The sequence below is a fragment of the Sciurus carolinensis genome, chromosome 14 (genome assembly GCF_902686445.1).
Source record: "Sciurus carolinensis chromosome 14, mSciCar1.2, whole genome shotgun sequence".
In the NCBI taxonomy this organism is placed as follows: domain Eukaryota; kingdom Metazoa; phylum Chordata; class Mammalia; order Rodentia; family Sciuridae; genus Sciurus; species Sciurus carolinensis.
This window is the reverse complement of record NC_062226.1, coordinates 55,817,346-55,843,062: the sequence shown is the minus strand read 5'-3', so window position 1 is coordinate 55,843,062 and position 25,717 is coordinate 55,817,346. Positions and strand designations below refer to the sequence as shown.

Genomic DNA, 25,717 nt, shown 5'->3' with positions numbered 1-25,717 from the left:
GTGATAGTTGTACAACTATACATTTACAACAAAACGTTCAATTGTGCATCTACAGTGAGTGGATTTTATGGTGCATAACACACACACTGTGAGAAAATGAAAATCTCACAAAGGAATGGTATCTAGGATATATCACAAACTCTTTTGACTCAGTAAGAAAACAACCCAGTGAAAAATGGTCAAAAAAATCGAAAAGAAATCTCAAAAAAGAAATTGTATAATTAGTCAATATGTACATAAAATATGCTCAATGTAATTATTTATCAGGTAAATGCAAATTAAAATCTCAATCAGACACACTGGAGTGGCTAAAGCAGGCTGATAATACCAAGTGTTGAAAATGATGTGGAGCATCTTTTCATTATGCCCCATTTTGCATTTTGTATTCTATCCTATTCTCACATTTTTTATTAATATAATTTGGAGCATATAGTCAGATTACTATTTTGCACACTCCATTTTAAAAATCACTTTATTCAGGCATATATACCCCCATTTTAAGTGCACTGCTGGTGGGAATGTAAAGCAGCACAATCACTTTGAAAACTAAACTGTACATATTTTCTGGTATTCAGTGTAGTATTTCTACTCTAAGTCATTCATCCAAGGGAAATGAAAACAAGCCTCTACAAAGACTTGCATGTTCATGGAAATTTTACTCAGAATAGGAAAAAACTGAAAGTAACCCAAATGTTTGTAAGTGAAGCGGTAACAAACTAAAGATCAATTCAATGGAATACAATCCAGAACAAACTGATACTCACAAAACGGAACACACCTCAAAAACATTATGCTGACCAGAAGACAGTGGGGGGTAATACAAAAACATAATTTCATTTATGTGAAATTCTGGAAAATGCAAATCTAACCTATAGTGACAAAGAGCAGGTAAGTATTTCCTGGAGTGGGTGGAGGTGTGAGCTACGAAGAGTCCCCAGGAAACTTCTCAGTTGATTGCACATTTTATATCTGAATTATGTTGATCATTATATGTATTATATGTATGCAGATACTTCTAAAAATGAATTGGAATGTATACTTAAAATGGGTATACATACCTCAATAAATTTTAAAATACAGAAGATAGTAATCTGACTATAAAGTTCTAAATTATATTAATTTTAAAATGTGGAAATGGGGTATAACATGAAAAAAAATTCTTGTTTTAAATGGGAGAGTACTAAAAGTTACCTTTTTCAAAACATGAGAATTACAAACAATTAGAAAAATATAGGTGACTGCTTTTAAAATTTTTAGCATAGTCACTAGAAGCATTAAATGCATGCTGTTAAACTTCAAGGACACAGATGACACTGCAAATCAGATATTTTAAAATGTACTACACAAAAAAATTGTTTTGACAATACATTTTCCCCACTGTGTTTTTTGTTTCTATGAATACCCAGTTGCAAGCACATTTGGACATGACAGATTTAGATTCAACTTCCTTTATATAAAAGCAAGCAGAGCTCATTGATTTGCCCTCAAGTGATATATAAATTATTGAGCTAATCTTGATTTGCCAGATAAATAGAATATGAAAATAAGATCTCAACAGGCAGTACTTATTAATTTCTATGAGGACTTTATAAATTTCAATTCTAATTCTGAAAAGAAGGGGAAATTTAGCTCTTTGTTAAGGAATGAATGCCATGCAGTTGACCCTAAACTTCAGGAATAGAATGATAAGGTTTCTTTAGTGCAGGTTTATCTTTGGTTATCTCATAAGAACATGCTTTTTAATTCATATGTGCATTTTTAGATGCCGATTCATCCCTTTCATGCCTTGATTTTGTCTTTTTATTTAAGAGAACCTCCTTTGTGACTTAGTGAATTCTTAGAATCACATTTCATTTACTCTTTCTCCTGGTATTCACAAAGACTTTTTCCTGAAAATTATATAGGCAGATTCTTGGGAAATGACTGGACTGACAAATGATTCTGGAAGATGTGAAAATATATGACAATAATGAATTGGAAAATGCATTATATAATGATACTGAGGATTAGTGAGGATGCGGGGAAGATGCAGCCATATTCCTGTTGGTTGAAGTACAAATTGAACTGACCACTTTGAAGAGCACCTGGGGAATACCTTGTCAAGTTTAAGATGTCCCCGCATCCTACGACTGCACTTTTCTACCCTAGAAAAGCTCAGGCACTGTTGTGATTCTTTGAGCAAGTTTGTTACAAAGGAAATAGTATACTTAGTGAAGAGATATGTAAACCATGGTACATTCAAATAGTTACTCTGCAAGACTTATAATGAGTGATACAGATCTATATGAATATAAATGGCTAATTTTTTTTTTAAAAAAGGAAATGGTGAGTAAAAAAAGCAAGTTGTGAATGATAAAGTATAATAACATTTATGTAAATGTTTAAAATAGTACTACTTATGGGTGCTACATACATAATAAAAGTATCAAAACACCCATGAAAATAATATATACCAGTTTTAGGACAGTGGCTACCGCTGGAGAAGAAAATGGCAGATTGAGGATATAGATGTACCTGCAACATTCCATTTTTTTTAAGACAGAGAAAATTGAAGGGGAAAAAAGTGAAACATTAGCATGTACATTATTTTGGTATCTTTATTTAAACAATATAAACTTTGGATCTTATAACTCAGTAAAAAGCATGTGACATGAGATTTATCATCTCAAGAAATTTTTAAGTTTACAGGAGTAGTATTGATAAATTTTAGATGTAAAGGAGTATTATATGCACTTTTGCCTATATTTTAAGTGTTTGCTTTGTTTTTGGCTATTGTAGGAGCTCCTTGTGTAGTTTAATTATTAATTATTTAATTATTAACCCCCTCACAGATATGTAATTCCTCTCACTCCCAGGCTGCCTCTAAATTCTGCTGATGGTTTCCTTGGTGTTCACTTTGGTCGTCACACTTTGTATTTGCTTGTTGTTTATGCTTTTGGTATCATCTCTAAGATCACTGTCAAGACCAATACTATGAACCTTTTCTCTACATTTTCTTTGAGGAATTTTATACTTTTAGGTCTTATTAGGGTGTTATTTTGTCCATCTTAAAAAATTAGTTTCTCACTATATATTGCAAATTATACAATGACATATATTGTATATTTATGAAAACAAACAAAACTATTGAGTTTTACAAAAATAAAGTTACATTTTAATTATAAAAATAAACTCCAAGTGGATTCAGGTACATAATGTGAAAGAGTAAAACTAGCAAAGTTTTTTAGAAAACATATTATGTTCATTTAGGAAAGACCTTTTAAAATAAGGTAATTAAACCCAGAAGTTATAGAGGGGAAAAAAATCATAAATTTTTTATTAGTTCTTTTCAGTTATATATGACAGTAGAATCCATTTTGATATAATTATATAAGCATGGAATATCTCTTATTCTAATTAGGACCCCATTCTTGAGAATATACAGTGTGATGAGATTCACAGTGGTGTATTCATAGAAAACTTGAATTTCAAGGGAACTTAATTCTATACAACATAAATTATTGTGGAAAGTTTTATTTTCCAAATATGTCCTCAACAATGTCTCCATCCCATGTTTTTCTTGTGAAATATGATTTTGACACCATTTCCATGAGATGGAATATATGTTCTCCCACCAATTTTGGGCAGTGATTATAGCAGGTTTGTGACTTCTGAAGCTAGGACATAAGGGTGACATAAAGGGTTGGGGATGTAACTCAGTTGCAGAGTACTTTCCTAGCATGTGCAAGGACCTGGGTTCCATCTCCAGCACTGAAAAACAAAACAAAATAAAGATGACAAAGCTTCTTCCTGGTGCTTCTGGTACACTGGTTTCTGGAACCCAGTCACCATGCTAGAAGGTAGCCCAAAAGGTTCCCTTAGGTGTTCTGCACAACAGAGTACCCACTGAAGTCACAGCTGATGTCCCATCAGACAGGACATTAAAAAAAAAAAAAAAGACTTCAGATGATAGTAGTTTCCAATTCTAGAATTCTCAACGTTTTCCTCAATCTTTCGAGCTAACATCTGAGAATCCATGGAACACTAAAAAGCTGCTGTGCCCTTTCACAATTTCCGAAATTATGACCTTAAAAAAATGGTTGGTTTTTGGCATTGTTATATAACAACAGTAACTGGAATAGTCACCTTGGGGTTGGGGTTAAAATTTAGAAACATGTTGGATAAAGGATATAAAAATATAAAGGATCAGTAACATTCACAGAAGTAAACAATCAGGCCAAAAACTATAAACAAGAAATATGTAGAAAAAACAAAAAAATAAAACAAAACAAAACCCTCAGCCACTTCTATTAAACTGATGCAAAAATTTTAAAGATTAACAATATCATGTGAGAGTATATGCAAATACTTCTGGGTGAAAGGTGGAAAAATATGTATGTTCTTTGACTTATCAATTTCATTTCTAGGAACTGACCTATACGAATACTAGCAAATGGGCACAAAGATTTCTGCATGAGAGTACTCACTGTAGCATTGATAATAAAAGAAAAAATCCATGTGAGGCCCATCATGGTGGCATGATCCAATAAATTTTAGATTACTGACAAGACAAAATCCATAGAAAGAAAAAAAAATGGAGATTACTGTATGTTGATATGGATGATCACTAATACATTGTCAAAAATAGTAGGGTCCACTTATGGAAACCGGGCAACCACACACACGTGTTTATCTCTATGTGTGTGTGTGTGTTTGAGAAAGAGTCAGAAGTAGGAAGGGGAGTGGAGAAATGAACACCCACTAGTGCCTGAAGCTGCCTTCGGAGAGTAGAGTGGAGATGTTCTACCTAAGTGCTATGAAGAATTTTAAAAAGCAGGGAAGACAGACAAGGACTGCTGTAGGAAGTTTATGTAAACTTTAAAAATTGATCAAACAATATTTTTCATGTTTACATATATAAAAGTATAAATACAGGCATAGGAATGATATATTCCAAGTTTACAAGTGTCTGCCTCTGAGAAGAGAAAAGTAGATTCTATTGGGTTTGAAATCCAGGAGGTGGGAATTGCTAGGGACCCTCTCAAAGTATCATACAAATTACTAGAGACTTTGACATACGCATATGGAAAATAAATAGCAAAAATTAGCGCATTTCTCAGTTGTATATAAGTGGATTGGTATTTTCCATATAGTGCATACTTTTTCCATTTGGAGAATATTTGAAATGCTGTCAAACTTTCAAAATCTAAGTCAGAAATCAAGTGATATGGAGCAAGATACCCAAGAAACCTTGATATGTTATTTCTAAAGAGAATAAAAATATGACTGTACAACAGAATGAGGGTATTTGGCCTAAAGCTACAGATTTATGGGATAAATTTATAGGATAAATTTTATTGACTTGGTGGCCATTACTTATTCATCAAGGATTACCACTCATAGTTTAAATGTGGAACTATAAATCCTCGACAACATACTAGGTCCTCAACCATTCAGTTCTTGCCAATAATCATTTTAAGGTAGATCCAGGGAACATCTAGTTTTTAAAAATCATACATTTCCCTATGAAGAGGACAAATATCATCCAGATCATACCACAAGCTGACTGCTAAAGACACATTCATGTGCCTATCTACAGTAGCATCTGAATGTTTGGCTTTGTATATTTCAACTTCCCTATTTCCTGAATATTCTGGCGATTTTACATGCAAAACACATGGCTATTCAGGTGTTTGATCTTTAAGCAGAGGCATTTTTTCATTTGGAGAAGAGAGCTAATTTGAAAAATATTAGGCATCCAGAGGACATACAAAGAATGTGCTGTGACTGATACAAATATTTTTTTAAGTAAGCTTACACTTCTTTTCCAAACTAACACATATCCTCTATCCTTCCTCAATCCTGTTTGCTCAGCTGGATGTCCACAGGGTCCAATTTTCCCTCCAATTGCCCTTGCACGCTAATATAATTGCTGTTCATATGGGTAATTGGTCAGCCTGGAGCAGCATTTGTATGCACTTGTTCATCCACAGTATCTGGCAGTTTCTCAAATGATTCTGCAGCCTCATAATACTATCATACATTTTTAGTTTTTGTCTCTGTGACAAGGCTACATCATGTGACTGTTAGGATGCTGTGTTTTGAGTGCTCAAAAGCTGAACTACAGATATAAATTCTCTTTTTAAACAGCCAGTGTTTCTTCTCACAGGTCAAATGCAGAGCAAATGAAATTGAGTCTCAAATGCATACTGTTCTGTCCTTCCGCCACTGACTTCCTCTCTGAACAGTCAAATGAACTGGATTCAGGCATTGGTGTAAAAAAGGAGAATGACAAGCCAGTTTCATTTAATAATGTCTTTGATGATGCAGTAAAACCATTAATTGTATTAAGTCTTGCTCTTGAGCACATTTTTAATATTTTGACAAAATGGGGAGTACACAAAAAGAGCTTGGGGTGAAGGCTGAAGTATGAGTGCTCATTCCTGAGGAAAGCACTTGTCTGGCTGTTGGAGTCGCAAGTTGAACTAGCAGCTTTTTTTCATGAAACACCATTTTATATTTAAAAGAATGACTGACAAACTAGGGGTTTTTTTTGATTTGGGTATCTGTCAGGCATGGGTCAAGAATGAGTGAAGGTAACATGTTACTTCAAGGAAAAACAGTGGAGTATGTTGTTGCCAAGGCTAACATTTAAATTTTAAAGTGAAAATCAGAGTTCTGCAAAATATTATCTGTAGTGATGAGCTTCACAACCTTCTAATACTGTACTTACTTTTATAACAGGATCAGTAGTGATACAGAATTTTATTTTATTTTGTATGATGAAGAGAACTTTCCAAAGTGAAGATGTGACCAATGGATCTTAACATAAGAGTATGAAAGTCCATTGGTGTTTCAATTCCATGTTCCAACTAAGCTGTTCCAACTAAGAAACTGTCCCTTGTCAAGTTTTTTTGTAGTATCAAAGAATATCCAGTGACTTGAAAGACTAATAAAACGCTTCTCCCTTATCCAACTAATGTATCTCCTAGAGACCAGATTCCTCCAGATTAATTAACCAAAACACCACTACAATAAATGTAGGAGTATGAAAATCAACTTTCTTCTATGAAGGTGAATATGAATGCACTTTGGAGAAATATAAAATCATGGGTCTCTACATAGAACTATATATTTAACACGTAGTGAGTTTGTTTAAATGAATAAGCACTTAAATTTTTTTTATTTTGTAAAACAGTAAATATTGATAAATTAACATTAAAAATACTTTAAGGTCTACAATAATTTTTGTGTATGAAGTAGTCCTCAGACAAAAAAATTTGAGAACTATTATAATTTATCATTACTTGCACAATTATTTTAAATGATGCTTACAATTAGAACAGGAAAATGCAAAAGGAACAAGATTGAAGTTTCATAATCCTTGAAAACCTATCAGAAGACAATGATTTTCTTTGATTTACTCATGTGTTAATACAGACTGTTTATCAAAATTATTTTTCAGTTAATAAAAATTTAATAAAGGATTTTAAAAGTTAAACCCTGTCTTCAATCTCAAAGCAGTTTCTACTCCCTTCTATGAGCGATTCTTGATTTATCTGTTTAGAACTAATGAATTTTTAAACCAATTTGTATTAATATACACTTCTTTGTGAGCTCTTACATGTACGAGTGGTTAGTTGATGCTTAGGAAATCTGTGCATAAAACGATATTAAACAGTTTCACAATGTAACTTACTGTCTTTCTATAATTCCACACCCCTAAATCTAAAACAGTGCCTAGACACAGATTTTATTTTACACATTATTGTATTTAAATCATTTCTGAAAGAAAAAATATTCCCATAAAACAGCATTTGATGTGATATTAAATAAATTGGGTGACTGACTTGAGCCTCTGGGTCACCACTAAAATAAATATACCTAATGAGGAATAATTTTATTAATTTCAACCCTGATACACACACACACACACACACACACACATACATATACACTTAGTTATTCTTGAATACCTAATGAATTTTGTGATTATGGCAGAACAATATTCTATGGCCACTCATTAGGAATTCTCATCCAAATTGCATAAAACAAAACAAAAAAACATCATGGATTATTACATCAGCAGTACTGAAATCTAGAATCTGGGTTGATTTTAATAAATAAGAAGGTAAGGGGAGGGCAGTCCATGTTTTTTAAAAATATTTATTTAAAAATAAGATTTCTAAAAATACAGTACATAATACATTTCAAGAGAAGTAAAAATTTCACAATTTAAATTAAAAACAATCAGCAAACAGAATATTACATGAACAAAACCAAACCACTAAAATAAATTAAAGACAACAACAATATTGTTCTTAAGGTAGATACATGGTTTGTTTTTCATTTTAAGAACCAGTGTAGACCTTTCAATTATACAAGTATATCTCAGACACATGGTTGGTTCTCACCTTATTTTCAAACATTTTTCTCCCTCTTCTCAACATATTCTTAAATCTACTTTTTCCCTATTACCATTAGCACTAAAAATGTTAGTGAGGATTTTCTTTAAATTCCCTTAGGGGAATAGAAAAGGCAAAATAGTAGATAATGAAGGAAAACAACACACAGATTTACACATATGATTGAATGAAAAAAAAAAAATGCCCGGCAAATTTAAAAACTGACTCTTCATATGGCACTTGGAACATACCATTATTAAAATACCAGACAGGTCTTTTATTTTGGAGATACAGTGTCAGGTATAATTTGGAATTGACACAAAATTTTAGAAGCCCCCAAATAACACAGATTTTGCCTATTCATTAAACTTGCTAGTCAGGTTAAACAAACAAAAAAGACTAATTCCTATAATCTAAAACATGCACAGAGCATGATCCACATACATTCAGTCCTCCAAAGAGCCTATCCTTGTCACCCCATGTCACACATTTGTCTGAGTGTTTCTGACTGTGGTAGAAGTTTTCCTATTATATCTTTAAGTTGATTATTTTCTCTACCTATGTTTTGTTTGGTTTACTTTTTAATATTCTCTCCAAGAAAAATGGTGGCGAATTCTCCACTACCCATCACTTGAAAAACAACTGTAATCAGCCACATTAATTTAAATCATGCATAAACAAGCTGAATTACTCAGAACTAATATAGTGGCAACACAATCTAGGAAATAATTCTTGACCGACTAGAGAGATCCATAATGTTACTCCCTCCCATTTTGCTTTCAAGCAAATTTTGCTTTCACCCCAAATACACTCATCTGGATTCCCAGCTATCATTCAAATGATCTGAAGTCATGTTTCACATAAGTTTCAGACTTGATTCTTTTTTTCCATTGAGAATTCACTGCAAACCCATACATAATATCTACATTCAAGGAAAGATTGATTTTAGCTGATCAAAAATAAAGCAAAACATTTTAAAATGTGATTGTCTACTTTTTCAACACATATATACTATTATCTTCTTGCCAGAATGATTAACCATTTCAGCTAGTTTTAAAGACACTGAGTATTTTTAGAGCTTAGGAGGAAGAAATAGAGAAACTAAATAGTGTACATAGCAGTGTTACAACTGGACAATTAAATTTAAAGAGTATTTGTCTCCATTTTTGTAAAATGAATCACTAAGCAAAATTAGCTTTAAAAGTAATCTCACTCTGAATTTTCATGTAAAGTGAGTAACAATATCCAGACTTGTTCTTCCTTTTTTGGTAAAGTTTAATTTTCTATTAGCAGTTTTGCTTAAATCAAGGTATATTTGCATTTCTTATTGGGAAAGTATGTATATTTGTATATACACATACACACATGCTTTATATATATATAGAGTGTTCTTTAATTTTACTTATCTTTATTTCCAAAACAAATAGCAATATGATTCTTTAAAGCCACTGAAGATTAAAGACACAGAGATGCCAAATTCTTGATTTGTAATTAAAAAACACTGCTACTAATCCTTCATTTTAGTACTTTGCTTCAGTATTCACTAAGTGTCCAATAAGCTATATAATTCATTACAGAAATAAAAGCATAGTTCTTATTATTTTTTATACAATGCTGCAGAAAAAAACAAAAATATTTTTGTGAAAAGTACAACTATCTTTTGTAACTTTAACCTATTAAACTACCTTTTAAAGTAGCCAAGCTATATTAAAATACAAAATTAATATCCATACCTAACCTAACTGGAAGGAAAAAAAATCCAATAAGGAGCATTTAAAACTCATTACATCAAGGCAGCAGTTGCAAAAAGTAAGACCTGGTAATAAAACTGTTCTTAGTACCATTCACTTCCACTTTATAAACACATAGATGCGAGAGGAAACTCTCAGTCAACTAAAATGAAAATTAACTCTTTGGTACAGGAATTAAAAATGTCACTCAATGCTAAAATGAATAGCACCAGGATGTTTTAGTTGTTGAAGTTGTAAAACACTAACTTCAGGCACCAGTAGGTTAAAGTATCACCCATGCATACTGGCAAGAATACAGAGCTCGCAATATGCAGACAAGCTTTCCCTTTAGTTAACAGCTACAATCAAACCCTGTATTAAGTCAAAGAGGCAAGCAAAGTCACAAAAAGAAACACATCTTTTGTTGCTGCTGTTTTGTCCACATCTTTGTTTAAATATAATTCTATCAATACTAAAAGCCCAGAGTGTTGAACAACTGTGCTAAGCACTACATTACATGGTACAAGGAATTTAAACACCAACAGAAATGGAGACCTTCACAGTATCAAGAAATCCAAAATATCCCAAATGATAAGGTGAAAGTCACCCTTTATATTCAAATTATTGTTTTTTCCTCTGGTGACAAAATTTTCTATAACACTATCCTTTTTTTTTTTTTTTTTTGCCCTAAGACACACGTCAAAAAAAGTCCCACTTTTTTTTTTCAAATTTAGAGCCATCTATTCATTTCCCTTCTGCATTAAATATAGCTGCATTTCCACATTATTTTTAATACTGCATGTTGGCATACACTACCAAATTACTTATTTAAAATTAATTTCTCCAAGGCATCTGACCAACTGAAGAGAAAGAGCAATATAAACTCCGTAAATAACCTGAACTAAAAGCTAACAACTCTTACAGAAAATGGTATCAACAAGAGATAGGTTAAAATAAAATGACTACAGCAAGATTCTGTGAGGTCATAGAAGGTGTCTGCAGTCTACCCTGTTGTTGAGATGCTGATTACTCATGCTCTGTCTGGCCTTCTCCCCATCTTATTGTTTCCCCACTCTCTCTCTCCAATTTTTTGGCTGCTCACTACTCATTGATTCCTGTCCTCTACAGTGATCAGGGGGAAAGGACATAGTAACAGTAAAAAATATGACAATGGAAAAATATCAGTTAATATCAGCGATTTAAGAATCTTGAATACTGTTATTTCTGTTTCAAATTAGCACTAGAAGGCAGTATTGCAACTTCTGAAAAACAGATAAAAACAGTGAATTCTATTGTTAAAAAATTGCAAAATGATAATGAAAGAAGTCAGAGAAAAGTCACTCTTAGAGATAAACCATCACCATCCCAAAGGTAGCAGAAATGTTAAATATTGACTGATAATATAACAACATTGGTTCAAAATACTGCAAGCAAGTAGGATCTAATACTTTCTCATACTCTATTGTAAAAGATTCTAGAATTCAACAGAGAATGGTTAAAGATAGAGCATACTAAAATTTTTGATTTACAGGCAAAAATCAGGTTGACTTTTAGAACAGAAAGCAACAATGTGGGCATTAAATAACATACTCATTCATTAGTTAATTACATGGTTAGTAATACTAGCAAGTAGAACAGACTAAATGTACTCGACTTATTAACTACTTATATTTTTTCAAAGAGAGAGTAGTAGAGCTTGGATGAAAGTCTAATACTTGTACCTATGTAAATTACTTAATGTTTTTAAGTATAAACTTCAAATAAATTCTAGATATATCTATGTATATTAGAGGTCACATCAAAAACTTGCTTAAAGTAACTATACTTTAGTAAACTTGAGCTAGGTAATCTATTAATACATAAAGCACAAGAGAAGAAATAGTCATATACTTGAGAAAGTCCAGAGAGAAACTAGCAGCTATATTAGTGAATATTAATGCCATATTGATTCACAGCTAGATACATTATGGTTTTATAGTAACATGTGAGAATACTAGAACTGTCCCGTGATTTAACACATAGAAAATCGTGTGGTCATAATCTAAATTAGTTCACACTTCTTGGTTGCAAGTATTGTCCTAACTTAAGTTTTCCTGGTTAGCATTCAGAATTAATAAACCCTTTAGAGCAAAACATATTTCCAACTAGATAACTTGTATGGAAGTGACTTGAAAATCTGACTGATCATAGTTATAATTAGCCACCATACTTAATGAAAATTCCTGTGTGCATTAGTAAAAATGCATTGATGTTAATTCTGACAGAAGTTATATTCAGTTGTCATACTGAATTTTTTGCATGCTGATGTTTTCTACTTGATTTTTCTTTTATTTTTCAGTGCTGGGAATTGGACCCAGGCCTACCTTATGCCCTACCACTATACTACACTCTCAAGTTCCTACTTCAATATTATGAAATGTAAATGATTTTTTCTTCTGAAAGAGAGGTTAATATGTTAACTATAACTTTAAATAGCTGTCTCTTATGATAAATGCAATTTTTAGAATATGACTCTTACATAAAATAATATTTTTATTACAATGAAACATAAGTTAACTTAATATTTTTAAGTTTAGGTTACAAGTACCAATAACTCTTTAGCCAAATGCTTACTGTTGAAGGATTCTGAACTCTATTCATTTCTGCCTATAATTTTGAGCCTCTATTAAGCCCATAAACATTTCTGTTTGCAGAAAATAACTAATATGATTGCTCAGGAAGTACAAATGCATCCTAGAAAAACCTTTCCTCTCCAGAAGCCAAATTAATGACTTTGCCAATGTAAAAAATTCTTAATTTATATTTGGTTAAAATTAAATGGAAAATTCATAAAGAAATGCTTCAGTCCAAAACACAGATTACATCAGTAATCTCACTACTCATAAATATTTTCTAATGCTCAACACCTTCAGTTATCTCATGGTTATCCAGAACACATATTAAACTGCTTGCTACAACTACAGGTATAATTCAGACTGGAGAAGTTAAAAAAGGAATGAAGAAAAGAAAAAGTATATGAAGAATTATTAATCTCTTTTTAGTTGTTTTCAGGCAAAAAATTGAGTTAAAAAAATCATTCCAAAATTGGGAATGAGAAAACTAAATGTATTTTTAGATACTCAGTAAAACATTCTAGATGCTTAGATGCCATTGTAACTATAATAAATTTCTGTGTTTTATAATAAACTGGTAAGTTTAAGGTAATGGCTTTTCTAAGTCTAAGGAATTAATTTGCCAAAATAAGATTTAAAATAAAATACATGAAATGGCTTAGTTTGTCCTAATCTAAATTCGTGGATTTCAGTAAAAATTATACTAAGAATGTACATAATAAAGGAAAGTAGTCATCTTCTTTTGAGCTAGAAATAACATTGTCAACAGCAACATATTCATTTTCATAAAATTTTATATTTTTGTACATGTATTCCTTCTTAGTGTGTACCTCTGACATGTTCAGAATTTACTTATGGGACAGCAAACCTCTAGAGCCAGTATAATTACATCAATTAGCCAAAAGAGGGCGCAGAAAGAACACCAGAGTTTAAACAATCCCTAGGAAACTGCCATCTGGCTACTATCTAGTAGTCTAACAACAATTACAAATCTCACAGTAGGGTTAGGTGTGCTAACTTGAGAATACTGTAAATTACATCATAAGCCTATTCAGATACACTTTAATACATATTTCTATGTAAATATGTTGATATGTAGCACTTCTGACATTCAAACAAAATAAGTATATACTTATCTAGTGCATTAGTTTGTAGTTCAATAACTTAAGAGGAAAAGGGTACAGAGGGATCAGAACCAGGGAAGGTAAAGAGAAAGAAAGGAAGAGAATATGCCCTAGAAGTGGTAAATCTAAGAAAATAAAAAATATATATCCTTAGAATGGGAAAAAGACTTCTCTCATTACCTTTCAGTATAGCTACTGTTACTACATGAAATATGTCCACAAAGCTCTGTACAAGGTCTTCACTTGGCTCTGCTGTTTTCTCAAAGTCCTTATGTGAAAGGAATATATACAATAAAAGGTATTCAACTGATATCTACCTACATTATAGCTACATTACTTCCTTTTCATAGTTCTGCCACAAGGTCAAAGTTGGTCAGTTAGCTTGCACAAAATTCAACCCAACTGGCCAACACACAAACTAATTTTATGTTTCTGCAACCTTTATAAATATATTTCTTACTTTAAATTTACTATGCTCCTGATCAGCACCAATAAATACCTTCATCTGCCACTTCTAAGTTTTAAAATATTAACACTTTATAATTAGAACATAAAAAACATGGTATTGTTTTTGAGAAGAGTTGATTCTATTATTTTAGGATATTTTATAAGATATTTACAATTTGTGAATGAACTAGTCATAGTATAACTAATTGACTAACAATGGTTACCTTCTGTTTCATTAGTTACCAGGTATGATTTCTTACTTTCAAAAGTAACTAAAGAAAAATATTAATATGGTCCAAGAATTGTACACTATTTTAATCTTCTCTTCAGGGGAATGACTGTGAGGACACAAATTTTTTAAAAAACATGGATTTTGCAGTATTCTAATGGAAAAAAATTAAAAGCTAAATTTATTTCAAAGCATACTAAATGTCTTTTCACCCAAATGTTCTGTGCTTTCCAATCACTATTAACAATTTAAATCTGTATAATGCTAATGATAAATATAGATCATTCTATTTTCTTATTTAAAGGTCATTTCCTAACATTAGCTACTGATAAAAGGTATCTAGAGCAATATAAATTATAGCTGGCCAATGAAAATTTAATTTCAATTTAGGTCATTATCAGTACATGAAAGTTAATAACTTACTTTTTATTAGTAACTTTTTATAAATAAAATTTCAATGAGTTGGCCAATCTCTAGTATATAAACCTCCAATGAATAATTGTAGATTCACTAGTAGATAAATAAAAGTAAAAAGGATATATATTTTTAAAAGCACAATATTCTTCTTTACACTGTACATTATATAGTATCTAGTTATACTGGCATTTTAAAAACATATGCATTCTAATGTAACTGCACTAGAAAAAGTAACTGGAATTATTGCAAATTTTCTACCCTTTTTGCTCATTAAAATTTTAGGGTAAACAGGAATGTATGCCACTGGTCACAAATTTCTCTTGGGAGCAAATATCCTTAACAATCAATAATTATAACAGTAAAGGGAAAAGGTAGGGAAAATTAATATGGAAAAATTAATCTTTTCTTTATTATAAGGTAGGTAGCTGGCATTTCACTTTAGTGGTGTTTTCTTTTGGTTCTAGTAGAACCAAAGAAAAGGAGAAAACATTAGAAAGCTGCTCTAAAAAAACACTGCCTTTTGTTGTTGTTCAATTCTACACTGCATTTAAAAAAATCTTGCAGCACATACAAAAGGAAGTATTTTAACTTGTATTTGAAAAAAAATTTACATAAAAGGTAAAAATCAAGTTTCGCAAAATCTGAATAATTAAATTCAGATTTCATTAGTACTACTTAAAAGTGAAAATTTAAATAAACATCTGAAATTTCCCATAAATTAAAATCTGTAACACTGTCAGTACTAAAAGAAACTTATGTACAATTATTTCATCCTAATCGCTGCCTTTTGAGTTTAATAACAAAAGCATTTATAGAAATCTCTGTGGAAAGCTAATTTGAAAGTAAACATGCTTTAAAACTTAAATATAGATCTTGTATTAGTCCCACAACAGGATCAAGATCACTATTAAAATAAAGCCTGGGGCACATTATGATGCCTAAGATTGGTGGGTGGATTTTAATTGACTTGAAGACTGTCATAGTTCTATTATCATAAAACCTGTAACGCATTTCCAGCATGGAGGACCCATCTGTGCCCACCATCCATCTGTTTAGACGTGATTGGCAAAGTGGTAGGGAACTCGCAGTGGTTGCCTCTGCCTGAAAGGAATGAACCACAGGATCTTCCAACGAGTGCCAAAAACTTCTGAGAAGGTCTGCTGCCATGGCTTTCGGGGCCTCGATCTACAGAAGACAGCATTATTAGTGAAAGACAGCACTCCCATGGTGCACTTCAGTCAGCTAAAACAATACAGGTTGGCTGGGGATCCATTACTGGACTCTGATGAATTGTGTCCCAGCATCACAAATACAGCTTTCCTTTCATTGTGGCATGCAGCTGAGTTTTAACTCTGGATAGCAGATATTGTATCTGCATCGTCAATCAACCTAGAGCAACTTTTGAAGCAGAGGAGAATCTCAGGATTAATAGAATGTGTGTCAACAACACAGTAGCAAATCTCTTTTGATGTACTTTCAGGACAAATAATTTAACTTACTTTAGTTAGACAAGGAACAAGAATAATCAGTACTTATTTTGTTTAAAAACTATCCTGGCTGGAAGACCCCCTACTATAAGACTGGGGTATGCCTGTCTAGCTCCAGTCTCAGACAAGGCACCAAGAAAAAGCCATCATTATATTATCTTTCCATTATACATACATGGTTCTTGAGTGTGGCCAGTTGTTTCAATTTTTAAGAGCAATACACAGTTCACGTTTATACTTACATTTCTTCGCAACAGTTTGACATCTTTTCAATAGATGTTGTATCCTATTAAAAATAAAAAAAAAATACTCAAATGTAACAAATTTATCAAGTCTTTATCTATTTTATGATGACTTAAACCCTATTCAGAGAATGCTGAAGATTTAAAATGTTTAAATATGGGTACTGAGAATTTTAAATGATCTACATACACTGTTGCAGTTCCCTTGGAAAAACAGAATCAACATTACATTATACCAAAAAATTACTCAAATATAAAACCTCATAAAAATTGTGGGAGCACCACTTCATTAAAATTTAAGACTGTGGGCTGGATGTGGCTCAGAGGGAAAGCCCTTGCCTAGCACATGTGAGGCACTGGGTTGAATCTTCACCACATAAAAATAAATAAATAAAATAAAGGTATTGTGTCTATCTACAATTAAAAAATATTTTAAAACATATATGACTTGTTTTCTTGATCAAAGTCTGGTACTTATTTTCAGTAAATATGCATTTTAAATAGCAATATGAAAGACACTAATGAACAAAAAACTAAGAGTTGGAGTACAATTGGTTCTAGATTTCTGTAAATAATAAAATTTAACAAGGTTGTTTATGAATTTGTCATATCATAACATATATTGCTCTGAAAACTGAAGTTAGCTGATTGGTACTGTTTAGTAAAAATGATTTTTTTTTTCCAATAGAAAAATCACTCTTCATAGTAATATTTCTTATTATGTGTTTTCTGGAAGGCCCTAATAAAATATAAAGAAAAATAACAAACAGAAAGAAGACAGTTTCGAGAAATGCTGGCTTAAACTGCTTATCATTAGACTGGCAAATTATTATAAGTCATACCAAACTAATCAACACACAAATGCACAATCTTATTTTCAGTTAAAAGTTTATATTTGAAACATACTTTAAAGCAGTACAGAATATATTCTTTCAAGGATACAAAAACATTAGCTAAGTTTTCCTCTTTTCTCCTTTGCTTTACCTTAATTCCTAGCTCACACAGGGCAGAAGGTAGACTTCACCATTATTAAGTAGAAATGTACATACAAATGCTTATGGCTGCAACTCAAATTTATCTGGTTTTGTAGAATTTTTTTTTTTTAACAATGATGCTAACAAACAGCACCTTTGTTTTAAAAAACTTTTTAAGAGATGTTACATGAATAGCTTATAATATTATTGTCTCATGCATGAATAGTTAGATAACCACAGTTAAGCATACATAAGGTTAAATAAATCTGCTTTTTAGATGACTAGTAACCAATAACAGAGCTTCAGTTACAGATTTTCCAGGGATTTGTAAAAAAATGTCAGATAAGCTACATATTCTATATATATTAGTTTCCCTATTATGCTTTGAAATTCATGATATCTGAAGACAATTCTATTTATAATTAACCTTTCTTGGTTCTGTTGCATAACTTCTTCAAAACAATGTGGTTTTTATTTGTTTATGAAAATGTAGTCTACAAATACACAAGACATTAATAAAGGATTTCAACAAAACCTGGGCTTCAGGTACCACATCTGTAAAAGAAGTGAATTAAGTCATTTGGATGGTTTCTTAAAGTCTGGTAGTCACTTGTTTCAAAGCAATTAAGACAGCTCATTCAAAAGTACAAAATAAAAGAGAGAACAGAATCAAGAAGCTATCAGGAAAGGTACATGGATGGTCTAAAAATCATGGCCATGGATAATACCCAGATACATTTCAGGATAAGGAAGTCAATTTCAAAGTCTATTACTTCTAAGATTATCATCAGCTAATATTAAAGAAAATTTTTACTATGTAGAATTTACAACTTGGCTATAACCTTCAGGAATTTATTTGTGGCAATAAAATAATCAATTTTAAAGACTTCAGATTTAGATTTCATGTAGAACCAGCTTTAATTTTTATATTTTTAATACCTTTCTAGAACCTATTTTAGGAAATAAACAGAATTCTACTTTTAAAATCTCATGACTAGGTTATTCATTCAAAGGATGTGATGTCTACTACCACTTTATGAACAGAATTTGTGTGGCTGACTAAAATAGGTTACTTTCACCCCCCTCTAGAAATGCCCAATGTTTAGCTCTCTGAAAGTTGGCTATTCAGAAAACTGTTATAAGAAAAAAGTACAATTTACATTTGGGCATCCAAACATGTCATCAAGTTTTTGTTCTGACATTTACACAATACACTAGAGCAACACAAGTTATGTTAACACATTCACAAGCATCACAGAAACAGCAAAGAAGAGGGGAGATGTTACTATTGCCAGGGAGTAAAACCACAAGTTATTCTTAAGGGCTAAATCAGAAAAAAGTAAATTAGGTTTTATTTACTTTTTGTTTTGTTTACAGAGAAAAGTGGAATTTTTAAAATAATTAAAATATTTCTTTTTATGTATATCTATTTTTTAGTTGTCAATGGATCTTTCTTGTTCAATTTTATTTATTTATATGTGGTGCTGAGTATCAAACCCAGGGCCTCACACATGCCAGGCAAGCGCTCATCACTGAGCCACAACTCCAGCCCTAAAATAATTAAAGTATTTCGATGCAGAGAACTCCATTCAATACAACTACCAACACTAAGTGCCCATAGAAAAGGACCAATAAGACATCAAATCTCAAAGAGTATAAATACAATATATAATTTAAGTACTGCCCCCCCATTCACTCTTCCAGAAATGATAAAAAGACAAGCATTTACAGTAAATTGCTAGAATGAGGTTCTATTACTTTCTGAGAAGTATTTATGTCTAGTATGGCCCAATGATCACAATACCTAAAACTTTCATCAGTCTGCATAACTAAGAGATACATGAGAATTTTTCACACTGGGGGAGTTTTGGCTTCACAAAAATTTAGGTCTTACTCGTTTTATTAATCAACACTTTATCTTTTCATGATGATTAATCTTATTAGCCTAGGAAATTATCTCTCAGGTTTAGTCCAAAAACTAAGTTGGACTATAAAAGAAAATTATATCCCAACTAATAAGACTATACCTGGAAAGGGGTTGGGGGGAGGAGTTGCCAATAGAAGGAGAGAACTGTATCTACTGGTTGTATATTAGAAAAATGAAGGATGAGGTGGGGGGAAGTTGAAAAGCAAGAATTTATCATCAGAGGTTTGTTAACAAGTCTAACACTGGTAAAGATAACTTGATGTAGTCCATCCAACTAACTCATCCTGCGTTGAGTTCATTCTCACCAAGCAACACTTTGCCACATATGTTATTGCATAGGAGAAGGAATGTACTGGAATCCTTTGGCACCCCTAACAATGGTATATAAAGAATATACTATATCTTTTGAGTCACAGGCTCTGGGCCTGATTAACTTTGGAAACAGTTTCAAAAAGGAGTTTCTAGGCCTGTCAAACTGAACGCCTATGGAAGTAAAAATATTATATCAGTTACAGAAGCCGCAAAAACAGTTCAGTCTAACCTCAACAATCATCTGCACTCTGATCTTACTATTGGTTTTATCGATGCTTCTAACTCTGCTGCATATAGCTACCTAATTCAGTGACTACATGCTGAATTAATCTAGAGTTCAAAACAATTATCAGGAAAAATTTCTCACAATTAGAGATAATATACTTGTTTTCTCTGTTACTAATTACTCCCAATGGTAAGAAAGTGTTTCACTCGACTTCTTAGCACCCCGGGTCAGTGTACAAACAGGAGCTCATTTCACTTTGAGTTTAAATGTTTCCAAAGCACCTAGTAGGATATACTGCACAAAATGGGTAACAATATAAATTTACAGCACTAAATTCATTTCACATGGCCCAAATAGCATTCCTTATTTTTAATTAAAAGTTAGTTTTGCAATCTAACAATAGAAAATGTTCTGTTAATCTTAACTCACTCTCCTCCTTGGAAGCCAGAACTATTTTCCTCATTTGAAATGAATGGTTCTTTAAACATCCAGCTCCAACAGAAGATTAGCTATGCTTTTTATTTGGGATGTAAAGTTCACATAAATATTTAAGCAATCATAGAACCAAAGTGAGAAGGCAGCAGATCTTATGTCTGCAGCCACTGAAAGTCTTTCCAAAATAACTTTGGAAAGACTTTTTCAAGCTTTTTATCAAGTCATGTTCCTGCTCTAAAACCTTAAGAAAAATTCCTTAAAAACTCTGTCCTTCAATTTCCAAGTAATAATGCTTACCTAGTAGGTTTTTATGGTGATTAAATTGGTTACTATGTGAAAGTCCCCAGTAACTCCTCAATAAACATAAGTCCTAGTTTTTGATAGTGTCTACTAAATACTTTCTGAGAGGGCCTAGAGACAGGGTCTCAATTACATCAGAATGTAACTCTTCAAAATTACATCTAAACAAACAAAAAAGTTTGTACAATGAAAGATAAAATGACAGAGACTTAATACAGAGATTTGATATATGGGAAACTATCTATATAAAATCCTGTGACCACAAGGAGCTTATAATCCAGTTGAAAAAACAAGTCCTAAGTATATAAACCCTAATTCATTTATTCATTGTCCATCTATCAAAAATTTACTAAGTACCTATTTATAACACAACCTCAGCATGAAGGAGCTTACAATGTACCAAGAGCAGTCAAGTTTACAAGAAAAAACTATACAGGAAACCAGAGGGGATGAGTATACACGATTATGTGTTATATAAATAAATCTTACACTAACAGAATATCCAAAATAGTTGAAAAATTATGCATATAATCAACACTCAAATTTAACTACTCTTACATTTTTAATACCAAAATTGTTCTTTTGATAAGGTTTTTGGTTATCAACAGAAGATGGTGTTTAAAGTGTCCCTTTTGCTGGGATTTGAGGAATAACTAATATAGCAATATACTATGACAGAGAGAAGCATATGAATCACTGTGGCAAAAGATCACAAGAAAACTATAAGATACACTGCTTTTTCCAATTACATGGTGTTTTAAAATCAGGCTAAATATTTATGTGCATTTAGATCATAAAATGGTAAAATAAGTATTTGGGGAAAATTCCAATTAAAAACAAAACTCATAAATGTTTAGTTTCCTTATCAAAAAAGCATCTATTTAATCACTCAGCAATTAGTAATGCTTTAATAAAATTAAAAGCACTATTCTACTACAAAAATTATAGAAATACATTTAAATTGTCTTTAATTGCTTTTAATTTTATTAGAAATAGTTCCAAGTAGTTGATTACACTGAGCAAAGAGAATGCATTATAAATAGACTTTAATGGCACTGGGGTTGTGGCTCAGTGCTTTCCCAGCACGTGTGAGGCACTGGGTTCAATTCTCAGCACCATGTAAAAATAAATAAATAAAATAGAGGTGTCCATCTACAACTGAAAATAAAATTAAAGAAGTTATATAGGAACATATTTATGCTAAAGAGCAATTCAATTCCACACATCATAATTTTAGAGACAGCAATGTTGATGATGATTCTTTTTTAAGAAGAATGTCTTTATATTATTATGGAATATAACTCGATATTTAAACCAATACCTTGGCAAGGGAGAACCTAGTTTCTATAAAATTCTTTATTCGAAATTCAGAGAAATTATTATATTCAATATCAACATATGACATTAAAAGCACCTAACAAGAGTAATCAAATTTTCAATTTTAATGATTTTTCTAGTTTTAATAAGGTACTGAGAAGGTACTTCGTATAATATTACAATTGGAAATACTATGTGGGGAAATATATTTATTTATTTTGTCTTATTAAACAAAACTATAACTCAGAAAGGAAAGCAAAAATGCTACACAGTGCTCCCTTTGTAGAAGTATAAGTGGGCTGGGTTCAGCATAATTAACAAATGATTTGCATATCTGCAATGCTGACTTGGAGTTGAGTAGATCAAACAGTATTTGTATAGAGATTGTACTAAATGCTGCTAATTCACCACACTAATTCATTGGGATACTTGGCAAAATTTAATTACAAGGATTAATAATCTCAAGCCTACTTTTCTGGGTACATATTAAAAAGCAAGTAAATCCACTAATTGATTAATAATATGCTATTTAATAGATAATCTTCTTTAAACTGATTTAAAATTTTAAACATAAGATACTTTTCATTACACAAGATAACCAAGTTAAAATTACATCACGCTTGCATTTGTGTTTCTTTCTATAGTTATTTAGGCAAACATTAACTCTGCAGGTTAAATATGAGCCAATACTTATGGGGAGAAAATATTTTCCTCTTTTAATTTGAAAAGCTTTGTTTTAAGCTATCTTTAGTAATTCAAATAGAATCCAACAATAGTAGCTGTGAGACAAAGTACAAAAAAACACTGATTTTACTTGTGAAATTAAAGCCTTTTACTAAACTGCAACTAAATACATCTTTCTCACCCTACCCCCACCCTCACAACTGAAAAAAAGCACTAAGCTCCAGAGACACCATCAAAAGCTTATGCTATTATGTAAACTCCACAGTGCCCAGGAAACAAAAATGCTTGTATACAAAATTTAGATAAACTGTCAGAGGAGTGTCATGGTAGACAATAGCTCACTGTCAGAACCTCACCAGAATGCGCTGGACCAGCTGTTACAGCACTTCTCCATTAACTCTCTCCAAGCCCAGTCACTGAAAACATGACTAACACAACCACCCAGCACTATTAGTACTCATTCTCTTCAGAATGGACATTACTTTTGGCTGTGTGACCTACTGCTCAATAATTCTGACAACGTCCATTATGTTACTAACTACACCATGATTTCATTCAGAAACAGCAAAAAAAAAGAGAAAAAAAAAGAGCCAAATAGTCTAAGAAAGGAATAGCTAGAAGAACTTGTTCCCCTAAATAAAAAAGAATGTCTCAAAGCAGATTATTTTAAAAAACATCTTATCTCCAATATAAATTTTGGTAACAATACAAAAATACATATATTTAAATCCTGTTTAAAATTAAATCAAAAAGTAATCAAAGTAATCCTTTAAAATCAGTCTTCAGATTAGTCTATTTAACAGAAACATCTGGTTGTGTTGAGATCTTTTAACCTTGGAAATGAGATTAGAAATCCACTATTTTTAAGTAATTTCTAATTATTTTATCTGGGTCACAGATAATCTACTCTTTCTAGGTTTAAAATGACATTAGATTATCATTGCTATGATTATCCTGTTATCTCCTATCAGTAGGAGGATGGGACTTCTCTTCTTATACTTGAGAGAAATGATTTACTTATTCTAAGTTAAAATGAATAATGGAGAAAAATTACTGAAAACTGACATACTGCTTCCCTGAAACCTCAAGAGAGAGCATTTGTTTTGGCTGTTTGTCTAGTATGCCTATAATCAAGCTATGCAATTTTTTTAAACCTTTTTTTAAAATATTTTTTAGTTGTTGATGGACCTTTATTTTTTATTCATTTCTTTATACGTGGTGCTGAGAATAGAACCCAGTGCCTCACACATGCGAGGCAAGCGCTCTACCACTGAGTCACAATCCCAGCTCAAGCTATTCATTTTATACAATGAACTGACATCCCCACCAGTGTTATCCCAAAACACCTCTTAGATCTCTGAAGTACAGGGGTAGGCGATGGAGGAAAACTTCAGTAGAATGATTAAATTTACTGTGATTTCTTCTCCCATTTCTTTTCTTTCTTAAGCTACCTGACAAATTCATCACTCTCACACTTTAAAGAGAGATCCTTGAATTCATATGAATACAAACAACTTTAAATAACTGAGCCTTAAAGAATTTGCATCAATGTGGGGAGGAGGACATTCTCATCTCCATTCAAAAAGAATAGTGGTTGAGATGCACTATGAAAATACAAGTAAATGCAATTAAAATTGATGATAATTTCTATTGTATTTGTATTCAAGAGTAACTATGGTGACTAAAGAGCAGACTAACAAATAGAATATAATCTCTTTCTTTCAATATTTATGCTTCTTTGAATGCTTCACAGATATGCAATTTCTACAGGTAGAGCTCTGTCCAGTACAGAATGTTCTGAGAGGGTATTTCACATATGCAAAAGAGGTGAAGCTTTTGGACAGATCATTATTTAATAAATGTGGTTTCTACTCAGTTTTGGAAACATCACATCAGAACTCAATGTCCCTCAATGAAATGTTATTCAATATTACAACAAAAAGAAAGAAAATTGTACAATTTGAGAATTAATATTAATGTGTTTGCAGAATGGAACTGTCAGAATGGGGTACTTGATATACATCCTTCAAAAATGAACAAAAATAATGAATAACTTACTTAGGTCCAACTCAGAAGAGAATGTTAAAATTTTAGAGTAAGGATCTTTAAAAATCTTGAAACCTTAACTATCTGACACTATGGAGCTGGTAGGTGGGAAGGAAATTGTTATCCTCTGCTATAAATCTGACAGCCCTCACTAGGTACATGTATTCTTGGCTGTGATATTCCCATGGTCCATTTCCCAGTCATTAATGGTTAAGCACTAGAAAAATCCTGTTACAGTAACATAAGAATATATCATTGATTTGAGTAAATTCAAAAAAGGAAATTCAAAAGATGTAAGCATCACTTACCAGTTTTGACAAGACTTATTAACTAGAAGTTCATTTTTATAAAATATGAACAAGCATAGAAGCAGAGAAAAAGATTTTAGGGAATAACTTATTCTCATCTTTGCTGATGTTACTATTACTATGTTATTTATCATCATCATCATTAGAGAAGTCACAAGGGATACTGGAAAGCATTTCGAACTGAATAATGAAATATTCAGACATTTCTCAAAGATATATGAAAGGCTAAAAGACACACAAAGAAGTGTTCAACATCATTAACCATCAGGGAAATTCAACTTGAAACAAGATAGTATTTAAAACTACCAGAATAACTACAATTAAAAAGATTGGCAACAACAAATGATAAGGAAGATATGAAACAACCAGAATTCTCATATATTGTTGGCAGTAATGCAAGATGGCAGAAACATTTGTATACAAGGTTCAATATTTTCTTATTTGATGAACCAATCTTATATGACCCAGTAAATTCACTTCTAGAACATGTTCATCGCCTCATAAAAAAATCCAAGT

At 31.8% G+C, this 25,717-nt stretch overlaps 1 protein-coding gene across 5 annotated transcripts in view; it reads right to left on the bottom strand.

Annotated features, from left to right (window-relative positions):
• Positions 1-10,756: 10,756 nt before the first annotated feature.
• Zdhhc21 (zinc finger DHHC-type palmitoyltransferase 21) overlaps positions 10,757-25,717 on the bottom strand; it is a 64,568-nt gene continuing 49,607 nt past the window's right edge. For all 5 annotated transcript variants that reach the window (XM_047525095.1, XM_047525097.1, XM_047525098.1 and 2 more), the window contains 2 exons: positions 16,673-16,716; positions 10,757-16,128 (listed from right to left, as the gene is read on the bottom strand). In XM_047525095.1, the coding sequence (XP_047381051.1) occupies positions 15,996-16,128; positions 16,673-16,716 (177 nt within the window). In that variant the 3' untranslated portion in view covers positions 10,757-15,995. The remainder of the gene's footprint in view (positions 16,129-16,672; positions 16,717-25,717) is intronic.